Source organism: Ananas comosus, linkage group 10 (genome assembly GCF_001540865.1).
Source record: "Ananas comosus cultivar F153 linkage group 10, ASM154086v1, whole genome shotgun sequence".
Lineage (NCBI taxonomy): Eukaryota > Viridiplantae > Streptophyta > Magnoliopsida > Poales > Bromeliaceae > Ananas > Ananas comosus.
The window spans coordinates 699,778-714,201 of NC_033630.1; the positions used below are offsets into that span (position 1 = coordinate 699,778).

Genomic DNA, 14,424 nt, shown 5'->3' on the forward strand with positions numbered 1-14,424 from the left:
TCATTTGGTTTACTGAACAACTTAAAAAAAAAAAAAAAAAAATGTAAACTTACATATCTGTTATACAAAAAGTATCTATTCCAAGAGTATTTTTATAGTACTCTCTATTGCTATAGCGATATGTGACACAACAAAAGTGATTGTGGTATTTACAGAAGTATTTTGACAACTACTTCAAATGCGAATACTATTTTATCACGATAAGTGCTCGATTGTTCAGTTCGCCAATCAATATTACACATAACAGACGCATGATAATGTTTGATAAAAGTGAGACTGTGTTTAGCAAGTGAAAGATTCCAGCTAAGAAATTAGTAAAATTTCTCCTAATACTTTTCGTAAACATTGCTTCTGTAAAAGCTCCAGCAACATCGAACGCCCTTGGGGATTCGATCTTTGGTTCAGGTGTCTCTTTCACAACTGTGATCTTTCTTTCTGATTAGCATCATCTGCTTGTCCGAGCAATAATTCCCCTGCATTAGATAGTTGGACGGCAAGATAATTAGTTATTCTCAGCTATTCCTTAGGTGTTATTCTTTTCAAATTTAATATGTTCTTCTTAATGATTATAATAACTAGAATAATTATAATATCATGGTCTCTTTTTTTTTGTTTTTTAAAATAATGATGCTCATGATTGTTGCCATTACTATAGATTGGGAATATGCTACAGAAAGGAGAGGAAACAGCAGTTGGAATCCAATTAAGTACTAATTAAAACTGTTTGTTTTTTTCAGTGGACCTTGTTCTTTTTTTAAAGTTTGAACCAGATTAATTGCTTTGTGAAACAACCATTGTATTCGAAAAACTTAAACCGATAAAGAGGAGTCTGAACTCAGAACCTCATATTCTGATACTGTGTGAAACAACTGTTGTATTTTAAAATTTTCAAATGATAGAGAATGGATATTTAAATATTTATATTTAACAGATTGAGAATTTGGATTGTACTATACTCCAAAAAAAAAAAAAAGACTACCAGTTTGATAATTATAACAGCTTAAGGGCTGCAAATTAATTTTAGTTGTCACCATCATATGAATTAATTGGCTGTTAAATATAGTGGCTACTATAAAATAAAACTATGCTGAGTATTAAATTTTTCCCGAATGAGTCATAAGTGGTTAGTATTAAATTCGGGACGTATAAATGATTTGGCGTGTTCCATTTTAGACCCATATTTTATAGGGAAAACTTCAAAAACCCCTCCTGTGGTTTCATGCATTCTCACTTTAGTACCCTGTGGTTTAAAACGTATCAATTTGCCCCCCTGTGGTTTCGTTTTTATCTTTTTAGAAGCTTTTTCGTTAATATTTCGTTAAATTATATACAAAAAACTTCAGATAACCATCTATGTTTATACGAATATTCACTTTAATTATCCTTTAATTTTAATTTTGTCACTGATTTAAGAAAAAAAACTAATAAAATTTGTAACAAAAAGAGAAAAATGAACCACAGGGGGGCAATTGATACGTTTTGAACCACAGGGTATGAAAAGTGAGAATGCATGAAACCCAGGGGGTTTTTTGAAGTTTTCCCTATTTTGTATCCTGATATCAAGTTGTGACTGAATATAATTGTGGATAGTTTTATATATATATATATATATATATATATATATTATAATATATTAAGCTAGGTTTTAACGGTGACACGGAGGCTTCCGTGCCACCAAATTATTTTTAGTGATGCGGCTTTCAGATCAACGATTGGCTCCGTTAGACTGATCTACAACTTAAAAGTATTTGAAAGTTAAATTTTATAATTTTTAGATATTATTTGGCTAAGATCAAAAGGTCTTATATAACAACTTAATAGTCGATGTGATGTATTTGTGAATTTAACGTCTAAAATAATTCAAATTTGATGAGTTTTTATAGAATTTTTTTTTCACTATTAGAGTAAGATCAATATCTTTGATCTTTAAATCAAGTATTTTATCATCATTTTTATGGAATTTTTATTTCAGCCATTTATATTTAGACTACTCGTTTGATGGTAAATAATGTCAAAAATTATGAAATTTAATTTTCAAATATTTGATAGTGTAAATCAAATCTAACAAGTGAGTCGTCAATTTTTAAGCCGCATCATTAAAAATAATTTAGTAGGACAGAGATCTTTGTGTACCGATAGTTAATAACACCGAGACTCTCTTTCTCTCTCTCTCTCTCTCTCTCTCTCTCTCTATATATATATATATATACAATTGAGTAGAATACTTTTAGAGCACCAACCCCAGTGCCTCTAGATTTTACACTTGGATCTACTCCTTGATTACTAATAGTCCTTTGGATATAGCACTATTCCACCTTCCACACTTACACCGCTTATCATCATCATCTCAACCCTACATTCTCCATCCAATGCTAAAAACTCAAAAGCGCCGCTCCCTTGATGTCTTTTAATAGTATTCTTACTCAACTATATACACATACATATTATGTTTATATTTTCTTAGTTATTGCCGTTTGCCTCCTCAAAATGGATTTCCCCTACAACACAGGTCAAAAAGATGAGGAAAATAAAAATAAATCAATTAAAAAAACTCCAAAATGGAAGGTGATCGTCTTGGTCAACTTTCCAACTTGCGCCAGCAAAGCTCCATGGAGAAGTGTTTAATGCGTTCTCGTTCTCACTTGCCAACTAATATATAAATCATTAGATCCTCTGTTTTCGCTACCATAATGTTTTTTCTTTTTTTTAAATAGTAAAAACTATTTTAGATAGTTTCGTATATCTCGATATTGTAAGTTGTTCCATGCTATACATAGCTCACACAGATTTTAAACACAAACTAAAAAAAACGTTAATAAATTTTTTTTCAAAAAATATAGGGATTAAGTGATCATATCGAAATACAACTCCATTCTTAGAACGAAATACAGCTCCAAATATACTTTTTCTTTAAATATATATAATAATTAATATATTATACTATATATATCATACGGAATTTTATTTTCAGCCATTTATATTTAGACTACTCGTTTGATGGTAAATAAGTCAAAAAATTATGAAATTTAATTTTCAAATATTTGAATAGTGTAAATCAAATCTAACAAGTGAGCTGTCATTTTTAAGCCGCATCATTAAAAATAATTTAGTAGGACAGAGATCTTTGTGTACCGATAGTATAACAGCGAGACTCTCTTTCTCTCTCTCTCTCTCTCTCTCTCTCCTTCTAATTATATATATATATATACAATTGAGCTAGAATACTTTTAAGCACCAACCCCTAGTGTCTTCTAGATTTTACACTTGGATCTACTCCTTGATTACTAATAGCCCTTTGGATTAAGCACTATTCCACCTTCCACACTTACCACCGCTTATCATATCATCTCAACCCTACATTTCTCCATCCAATGCTAAAAACTCAAAAGCGCCGCTCCCTGATGCTTTTAATAGTATTCTTACTCAACTCTATTACACATACATATTATGTTTATATTTTCTTAGTTATTGCCGCTTTGCCTCCTCAAAATGGTATTTCCCCTAACAACACAGTCAAAAAGATGAGGAAAATAAAAATAAATCAATTAAAAAAATGCTCCAAAATGGGAAGGTGATCGTCTTGGTCAACTTTCCAACTTGCGCCAGCAAAGCTCCATGGAGAAGTGTTTAATGCGTTCTCGTTCTCATTGCCAACTAATATTTAAATCATTAGATCCTCTGTTTCCGCTACCAATAATGTTTTTTCTTTTTTTTAAATAGTAAAAACTATTTAGATAGTTTCGTATATCTCGATATTGTAAGTTGTTCCATGCTTACATAAGCTCACAGATTTTAAACACAAACTAAAACAAAACGTTAATAAATTTTTTTTCAAAAAATATAGGGAATTAAGTGATCATATCGAAATACAACTCCATTCTTAGAACGAAATACAGCTCCAAATATATACTTTTTCTTTAAATATATATATAATTAATGTATATATACTATATATATTATATATATATTTTATAAAATTATATATATATATATATTTGAGAAATAGGTAGCAAGCTACCTGCTTCATTCATTAAGACTTAGTTTGGTATTGAGATCTATCTAACGCAATTAGATAAAATAGAGTTGAGAAAAAAATATGTAGGGATATGCTTCTACGTTCTCCGGTGGGACAGCGAAAAATATATCGTAACTGGCTCATCGCGATATTCGGAACGCAATATTACGTACGGAAACAAACGGGGTATTTTCCCATCGTCGTTTCTCACCACACGTAACGCAATCTCCCGGTAATTCCAAACGAAGCCTAAGTAAAATGAACTGAGCGTACAGAAATGGAAGCAGCTTGGGCCTCCGAGAAGTACAAAAAATAAATGGCAAAGGCAAAAGGGGCAAAGAAGGAGAGAAGGAAGAGGAGAGGGGAGAAGAGTGAATTTAGTGTCGTTTCAGGTCAGCACGGTCCAGTCGGTCGTAAGAAGGTTAACTCGTTCCAGTGATCGGGTCACATCGGGCGGAGTAGCCCGAAAAACGGAGTTGTTCCTATCCCTCTATACCACCCATCAGATCACAGCTAAAAGGGTTAGCCCTCCGTCCCTAGAGCAAGTGGCAAAGGGCTTGGTGGTTGATATCTGAAATCCAAGTTCGAATCCTAGTTGATTCACATTTTCAGCTAATTTTATTTCTAAATAAAAAAAGGGCAACGTGCTACCTATCTCTCTCTCTCTTAAAAAAAAAAAAAAACAAAAAAAACAAAAACCAGCAACCAATCATTGCGCTTGGCGCGTGGTTTGTGTAGTAGTCTAATGGTAACATATTTTGAGAATATTAATTAGAAGGTAGGATTCTGATCCTCCAAAATTGATTTAAATATTTAAATATTTACAGAGGTGATCCAATTTACTATATATATCTTTTAGTTTTATTTGTAATATCTAATTGTTACTCTTTGCGACGGTTCTAATCCTCCAAGCCCTGTTAGCCCCTTTATATTTGCCATATTGCAATTTAGTCCCTCAAAAATTTTTCTTAAAGTAGTAGAATGTGATTGCAAGGGCCCGAATGTACAATATTATTTTGTTGCAACATCACGAATATACTGATGTGTAATGTTAGAGAGGAATCCTCCGCATTTACATATGCACAATAGTAATATTGAGTTAGTATGATAAAAAAAGGGGAAAAAAATCACATCGAGAATCACTCTAGCGGAAGCTGAGAAGGGCGGATATGAATTGTCAGATTATAACAAACTTATCTTCTGTGATGCATTCTAATGACTCACATTTGTCATTCCTTTGAAGAGCTCCCTAGACCCTAGTGAAGCAATTTTCAGTTCAAAGAGTTATCATTTTTTGTCTTTTATTTTACACTGATTGTAAGAGTTACCACTTAACCAACCAATATTTATCATTATTAATTGATTAGTATATTAGCCAAGTTCACTGAGGTTCCAAGTTTACGGACTGTACTTAGTGTGATTGGCTAAGGACTAGATAGTTAAGATAGGAGATTTCAAGTTTGAAGCTAGTTGCTTTATATTTTTAGCCGAGTTTATTTCTAAATTAAATTAAGGAAACAAACAGTTTACTATATTTTTCTCTCACTCTCTCAGGACAATGTGATTTGGTTACGAATTAGTTAAACGAATTTTGGCCCAGGAATCTAAGGAGAAGATGGACCTTCTTTTCCTGTTCTGAATGAGCCCATTAAAAGCCCAGCACTGAGCACTAGAGTTAAACAAACTTTTTCATGTTCCAGAATTTTGATCCAATCCAAGCACAATATATATAGGAATTTTGATCCAATCCAAGCACAATACATATAGGAAGAGATTTCTTTTTTCTTTTTTTTCTTTTTTGTTCCCCTTCTTGTTTGTGTGTGGATGAAAGGATTTAGGAAATGGATGGCTTCGTTGGGATAGTTTTGTAATGTATTGACTTGGAGCCTCGATAGGATCGCACGGGCAAAAGATACAAAATGTGGAATTATCAACAGCATTTATTAAATCACGAAGTGTTACAAATCCCCTATATTATACTTCAAAGAAGAATGAAAAAAAAGTTACATACATATAATATAGGGTCCTTCCCTATACTTAAGTACAAAAAAAAAAAAAAAAATCCCACACTTTGCCATAACTAGGCTTTCAACTCTAGTTTACAAGAATTACAAACTTGGAAATGTACATGTTGCGACAAATATTCCAATAATAGGGGCAAGAAATATACGAAAAAAAGAATGACAAATGCAGCCATAAAGCAATTAATCAATGGGTAAGATAAGCAATAAGCAGTGCAACAAGCATAAGCACATAAGCTATCCCCTGATCGATCGTTTTACCTGCATTAAGAGACGATAAAACATTAGGAATAAAGCGTGAAAGTATTCAAATTTATGTACTTCGAAAGATTAATGTCGAACTATTTCTTACAAAGATTAATGTCGAACTATTTCTTACCGTCGTTGTCGTTGGCGTTGGCTTCTCTGATGGTAGGTTCGATCGCACCTTGGCATAGCAGGGGATGAAGGAGAACTGCGAGCAAGGCGTATGTCAAGATAAGAGCTTGGACTCTAATGGAACCCATGAATTAATCTGATCAAGAAGCGAAAAAAAGTGTAGTAATAGAAAAGAAAGTGATTGATTCTTAGTAGAAGCTTGAGGCGAAGGATACTTTAGAAATAGATGAGTTGAGTGCTGTATCCTGCATGTATGCATGGGGTTTTATATAGGTCTCTAAATGAAGCTTCACAACTAAGGAGATTGTTCTCCATTATATACTAATAAAAAAAAGGGAATTGATTGACCATTCTGATTTACTTAAGGATCCTAGGGTTTCTGTGAAGTTCAATTGGTAGTTATCTAGAATTGACTGGCCAACCAGTTTTGATCATTCTCCATAGTTTTAACTCAGCAGGGTTCAAGTCCTTATCAATAGCTTGACCATTTGGTGTATGCTATACGGACTAGTGTACTAACATATAGAGCTTATGTCTCAGATCATGAGTGGATGTGCTAATAAGGGTATTAAGGGTTAGCAGTTTGGTTTGGTCCATATGGAATCTGGTCCCAAGTCCTATACAACTGATACAATTATCTGGATCTGAATATGACATGATCCTAAGATGTTTAGCTGGGTTTCCATGGATGGTTTATTTTGGATCTGAAAGCCAGGCACAAGTCTGAATAAGAAAGCTACAGTTTTCTAGATTTGAAACCGGATAAGCCACAAGTTCTACCGTCTTCCGATCTTAAATTTCGATTACGAAGTACTGCAGCCACTATTGGATAACCAGTTACTTCAGATTCAACTAAGGGTGCGTTTGGTTCGCATTATAAAAGATTACTAGGAATAAAAGATATCCGAGAATCTTATTCCTATTCATCCTATTACTAAGAATGTGGAATTCCTGTGTTTGGTTCGCACGGTAATATTAATTAGCCATGTTATTTAATATTACAAAAAATATACAATTAATTAATTTATTTATTTAATTAATTTTAGATAATGTTACCAAAAGTTTCAACATCTTTTTAGAAAAAAGGGAGAGAGAGTATAAGTTAGAGAGAGAGAGCATAATTAAAAAAATAGAAAGAAAAATATAGTCGAAATTAGAGGGAGTGAGAGAGTTGAAATTTTAGAAAGAGAGAGAGAGAAAGCTTAGTTTAGAGAGAGAAAAAAAGTTGAATTTTAGAGAGAAAAATAAGTTTAGAGAGAGATATAAGGTTAGAATATAAAAAAAAATAATATCAATTAGCCGGCGGGTAGGAAGAAAGAAAGAGATTAGACATATTATGATTACCCCAATCCATTAATATGAGGATACCCACCCTCCCTCAAGGGAATGAGATTAGCACTTTGGGGTGAATCTTATTCCCAAGTGAATCCAATATTACCAACTAGATTACTTAGCGCGTTTAGCCAAACACCGTCATATTTTTTTATTCCCATTGAATTACTAGGAATCTTTAAAAGATAGCGCGAACCAAACGCACCCTAAAGGTTATGTTCTGTGCATAGTTCTTTAAGCTATGTAAAATGAGACAGGACTAGCAAAAGATTACATTTTCAGCTATAAATATTACATGAGATTACACACAACGCGATGCGAGCATCACTAGTGACATGTCAGAAGAAAAAACTGGATTCATAATACATTCTAAAAGTTCAACACATCTTCATTGGTACGAAGAAAAGGATGTCACAAAAGCAGCGAAGAGTCAATGCCCAAACCAAGCTATACAGAGTAAGTTGAAGATGTCAGTGAAGAACCAGCTGATAATTGATAGTTTCCGACGTTTAATTAAAAGACGGTTATGATTCCGAGATGAATCTGCGACCGTCCATCTGTACAGAAGATAACATTTTACTGGATAATACATCCGCATCTTCTTTCAGTGCCACGACCACTGTCATCATCAAATGGGTCCATGTCACTGCGTCAATCAAGCGGGATCACAAACAATTATCAATTAGTAAATAGTTGCATGGGAAAAAAAGAGCCTTTTATTAGTGCACAACAGCGCAAAAGCATAAAAAGAACACTAATAATATGGCTTCTTATATTGCTTATTTCACAATTAAGACTCAAGGGAGATATACTGGTATTTTATCAGTCACGCAAATTGAGAAGAAATGTAGATACTGACCATCCATCTTTCCAGAAAGGGTGGCAGATTAAATTTAGAAGTTGAGTACTTCAAAAAGAAGAATTAGAAGTCAAAACTGATACAACAAATTAAGAAGTTCTGCACAATCACATGTTTAAGTAAATTTTCTACAGAAAGAGAGTAAAGAGCATGTTATGACCATTTTTAGCAGAACACCACAAAAACTAGGAAACAAATACGGCATCATATATGCAACACGGACATAGGTACAGTCAGTTATGATAATGAGGCTTGCCATAGTGCGCTAAGGTGTTATTAAGTCAACTAATGGAAAAAGTTTATACAACTAATCACGCACTCGCAATCTGGATGTCATTTAATCAGTATGATCTTTCCTAGTATACGACAACTTCATAGTCATCTTTCACACCTTCATGTAGAAACTTAAAAACACCATACAAATCTACATTCTATCAAACATGCGGAAAAAACGAAAGTTGGAAAAGTTGTATCATAGTGTCTTGCTCTTAACCCTTTAAAATACAGAAGATCAAAGCACAGAGGGAACGAGGCACAGTAAATACATTTGTATTGTCCAGCAAGCATACCTGAGCTCAAATTCCCTTATCTCCGCAAGCTCCTTTCCGCACTTATCTGTCCAGTGCACTTTCCTCCTCTCAATGCAAATAGATACATTATCCTGCTCCTCTCTCGTCAGGCCAAGTGCATCAGTAGCTTGACCGACTAACGCAGAACAATCAGTAGATGACCTCTTAAGAATACTCTTAGGAGGTATCGCCCTTTCCATCTCACTGGTTGAGGAGTCATTGCTTCTCTGAGAAGCAGAAGCAGAAGCAGAATCAGGGAGAGATACAGATCGGCATAAGGGACCCACTTTAGGCAGATTGGGGCCCTCTGTGACTGTCGAAATGTGCCGAAAGCAAGTAAAGGAAGAACATCTGTAGGAGGTTGGGCTTCTCCTCGAAGCCAGGTGAAGGTTAGGGTCAACTTCTCGCTCTACGAATTGGTTCTGAGTCCATGGCAGAACTCTCATTTGTCCTTCTTCTCTCCTCCGACCTAAGAGCAGAAGAGAAAGGCCGCTTCTATACCCCGAAGCCGAAGAAGAGAAAAATCCTCCTCCTTCTACAGTCAATAACATTGCCGCTGATCATCTGGCTCATGCGACAGTAGAATTCTCTCGTCTAAATATCTTCAAGATGCATCTTGACTCGGTCTTCAATTCTGAAATGACCTATCTCCTTATAAACTGCAAGTTATATATATAAAAAAAAAAGATAAATAAAGAGGAGGAAAATAAATGTATTTAAAGTGAATTTGTATTGAAGAAATGGGAAATATATTATTGAGACAGGATGGCAGTTTATAATTCATGTAGAGCATCAGAGTTTACCAAAGAGAGCATAACAATTGTCGGCACATCAATTTACTCTGCTGAACTTTAGAAAATGAATGGAGATCTGCAACCATCGATTAGTTAAAACTCATATCATATGACTGGTAAAACGTCAGTATCGCAAATTCGAGAGTAGAAATCTAAGCTTGAGTTTAACTTTTATTCGACCTGTGTTCATGTCGTAAAGCGCTGAAAATGGCTCAGCATATAATTAGGCAAAGAATCAGAAAAAAGAGCAAATTTTAATCATAGATATCCACAATTTTCTCAAAAGAGAAATACTACTCGCGACATGAAGATTTTTTAATTATCTAACATGCTCTCACTCTAATTTCAAAAGAAAAATTTCCAATTCTTAATCAGAAGCTGAGCTTTCAGTTTTTTGCACTGATGATTGATTTAGATTAAGAGAAAAGGCCCAATCTTCCATAATATACTAGGGAATGAAACAAAATAGTAGTATCAGTGGTTGTAAACAATGACATGATCCAAATTATTTCAAATTAAGCGCAAAAGGTTAAAGTTTTCACCGTAAAAAAAGCACGAAAAAGAGAAAATTGCGAGAATAACGAAACTTCGTATGAAGAGGAGCAATGCTCGTGATCTTACTAATGAAACCACCATTCTACAATGAATCAACAAATACGTTAGTGTTTCTCTAGAATCGGGGTGAAATAAATCGCCTCAAATCTACGATAAATATGAAAAAAATGCACAAAAAGGAGGGGAAAAAAAAAGAGGAAATCATGGGGGAAGAGAGGGGAGAAGGTTCGAACACGGAGGAGATTGGGAGATTCCGCGATCCAGCGGAGATTCGACGACGCAGGGACTCCGATCGACGAATTGGGGAGCAAAATGGCGAAGGAGACGAGAGATCTTAGATACAAGGAAAAAGAAAAAACAAAATGCTTTGCGTCTATTTCAGTAGGTTTAGGGTCCCTGTTACTAAAATATATCAGAGAAGGGGTGCTCCTAATTGTACGAATCGAGCGCCAAAGTGTGTTCGTTGCGAGGATACTCACTTTAATATTCGCACTTTATTTAATTGATCTGTATCTTAATCCAGTATATATTTTTTAAGATTTTTTTTTTTATATACAAATTTTTATAGAATTAGGACTAGAAATATATTATTAGCTCATTTGCAACATGTTTCTTTTTANTACAGATAGGCAGCCCACCACCTTTTTCGTTTATTTTATTTAAAAATATACTTAATTGAAAATGTGAATCAACTAACAATTTATTATATGTATAATAACATATTTATTTTATTGCCTATCATGTAGAAAATTTGTAAAATTTTATTATTTTCTAATAAAGCTTTATAATCTAGTTAAATAAATTGCAACACATTTTCCAAAGAAAGACTTAATCATAAAACTCCCAATTTTATTAGGGTATCTGAGATGCATGTATAAAAAATTTAAACAACATGAATCCTACATATTAGTTCGTATGCGAAAAAAATAAATTTAATAATTTAAAATTTTTGCATAATTTTGACGAAATGTTAACGGTGATGATGTGATAAAATCATTTTATATTAAAAATATTTAAATTGAACTTAAAAATACTCTTAAAATTAAGAACAAATTTAAAAATAAGACAGAACTAAAGTGCATAAATGAATTGTTTAAATTTACGAGGATAATTGAGGCACGCAATAAATTACAGAAAGAATTTTTATAATTAAAGCCCAACAAAAATTATTTTAAAGTTTCTATAATATATATCCTTTTCTCATAGATAACTAAATAAAGCCTTTAACCCGTTTGGCGGTAATATGGTGGGTTGTCTGGACTGAGCGCAACAACACTATCTTCCGCGAGGTGCTTCCCAATGCTACAGGCTCTTAAACGTGTCGCTTCTTTGACCAATGCCTGGAACGGAGCCCTTTGACCCTTGCTTGTCCCTTCTTCCATGCTCGGTCCCTATTTCTTTCTTTTCGTTATCCACCCCGCTTTTCTTGTTTATTTTGTCTAATCGGTAGGTGTAGAATTCTTTATTTTGGGTTTTCTTTCTTGTATTTTTTCGGCTCTTTCAGGAGGCCCTAGTTGTCTCCATCATGTACGCTTAGTTCATTTCGTTTAATGAATGAAGCAGATAGCTTGCTACCTATTTCTCAAAAAAAAACTAAATAAAGCCTTTTAATATTATAAAAAATCTTTTTAAATGGTGGGTCCTACGAACGGGTGGGATCATCCGACCCACTACGGTGTGTGGAATACACCTTTTGAAAAATGTCGTCCTTTTTGGTGGGACCCTCCACTTTCACATATTTAGCTTTTTCCAGCTCCTGATGATGGCAATGATGAACCTTCTGGTTTAGCACCATGGCAGAGTAGCGAACTTAGCCTTTTTAAGCATGGTGCACATAATTGATCACTTACATGACATTTTGCATGGATCCATTAATCAATTTGATCCGATCTTGCTGATCAATTGCGATGATTTGTCGATTGGACTCTATTGGGTTCGGTTCGGTTCGATACGTCTCATCGCATCCACGTCGATTCCTCTGTTCTGCTTATTTGTTTAAACGGTCGTAACCATGCGCCATTGTGAAATTCGTAAAAAGTTTTTGGAGGAAAATGTGTTCGATGTGGACCTGAGATCAAAAATGTTTACACCGAATATCACTTAAGTTGTTGACCATTATAGCTCGCAGTTGGCCATAGAAGAGTTCTTAATTTGCAATAGGCAATAATAATGACATACGTGATTTGCGCTGAGTTACAGGTTTATGGGCCATTCCTAATTAATTAATAGTGTAAGAAACTAAAATGAAATAAAAAATTCCAGCTTAAATTGTATTTAACATGGTATTTTGTAAGTGTGGTTAATGGGGTTGTGAGATTATGAACTAATATAGTAGGAAATTATAGATCATCCAATATTTGGTGAATGTTATGGTTAAACATAACTATCAAGTGGATGGTTTCTTTTGCCGACAGGTTCGATATGATGTCCAGGTTCGAACCAACCATTAGAGTCGCGCAATAAACTCTTACATAAGGAGGGAAAAAAAAAAAAAAAAAGTGGCAAAGAGGATTGCCAGAAGTTCCAAGACTGAAAAAAAACAGTTTCATACAATCTATACACATACATTATTTCTCATAAGCTTTTGCTACGTGGCAGCACCATAGTCTCTCATTCTCAAAATTTCTACTCTTCAATTATTGTGACCGCTCGCCTTCCTCGTAACGTTTGTCTCTTCGGCTATCCGTTTCATTAATTCATTCTTTGTAACGTTTGCCTCTTCGGTTTTTCGTCTCATTAATTTCTTTCCCGTAACGTATATCTCTTCGGCTTTCCATCTTATTAATTTCTTTTCTATAATGTCGATGCTTCGACTTCCCGCCTCATTAATTTTTATTTTCTAAGAGGCGTTGTCTGAAAAGCCCGTGGGCACGACATACGACGTCCTCGATAACGACCTCGCCTACTACGTTCGCTCCAACCTCAAGCTTCGTAGGCGTGCCATCCTCGCACTTATCGTCAACGCCTGGTGAGTCGAACTCTAACCCTTGCCCCCAACCCTCATTCCTCGATCTCAACCACTTAAAATTGTAATATACAGTTATGTAAAGGGTGTGTATCCCTCTTCTCTAATGGTCTCGGAGGACGAGGAGTATCGAGTATCGACTAAGATATTGACATGCCGAAAAGGGATTGAAAGCACTGCGATATTTCACGAAATCGTTGGTGTTAATAAATAATGCTATAAATGAGGGCACAAAAGAATCCGATTTTTATGTAACAAATTTTTTCTTCTATAATTATTTGATCTTTCGTTGTTTTTTCATTAAATTATAATTATATTCTAAAAATTTTAAAATATTTTTTATATTTATTAAATTTAATCAAATATAATAACATTCGTCGTATCGCGCGGATTTCTGTACTAATATGCGCATGAAAAGACTACAGATATGTCCATAGGCTGGCACAGCGTAAAGCAGGTAGTTGGCATGTTTACATCAATGAATTTTAATTCGAGTGAGATATGTCTAAGTATAAAATATTACAAATAAATCACATCAATCAACTTATAAATTGACAATCTCTATACGAGTAATTCCATCGATTTAAAATAAATGTAAAAGATCTGACTTAACAGTCGAGTTACAACAAAATAATAATAATAATAATAAAGGTGGGAGAAGAGATTAGTATGATATGCAATTTGTATTGATTCCATTTGAAATTATTTTGGTGCGTAAAAGATTTTCTAAAATTGAGTGGTTGCTGCTTCGAGGCTTTTTGGTCAAGATGCGAACTGCAAAACAACGCATTGTGAGGGAGGATATCACTAACCCCCTTACCTAGTGGTGGTAACACCTTTTTGTTAAATAAAAAATTATATAAAACAATTGTTATATTCTACCGTTGAATTCTAAATCTGAGCTTTTAAAGTACAGAAAATGTTTCATATATTTCA

The 14,424-nt window shown here is 34.1% G+C and overlaps 1 protein-coding gene across 5 annotated transcripts; it reads right to left on the minus strand.

The window, feature by feature from the left end:
• On the minus strand, nt 7,996–10,985 carry LOC109716518. 5 transcript variants are annotated; one of them, XM_020242020.1, is made up of 5 exons: nt 10,757–10,984; nt 10,590–10,605; nt 9,978–10,044; nt 9,175–9,833; nt 7,996–8,392 (listed from the first exon to the last, which is right to left on the minus strand). In XM_020242020.1, the coding sequence occupies exons 4-5, from the start codon at nt 9,723–9,725 to the stop codon at nt 8,323–8,325; spliced, it is 621 nt and encodes a 206-aa protein (XP_020097609.1). In that variant the 5' UTR covers nt 9,726–9,833; nt 9,978–10,044; nt 10,590–10,605; nt 10,757–10,984; the 3' UTR covers nt 7,996–8,322. The 5 variants fall into 5 exon arrangements, with proteins under 5 accessions (XP_020097609.1, XP_020097608.1, XP_020097606.1 ...); XM_020242019.1 differs by having other exon boundaries at nt 10,511–10,605; XM_020242017.1 differs by lacking the exon at nt 10,590–10,605.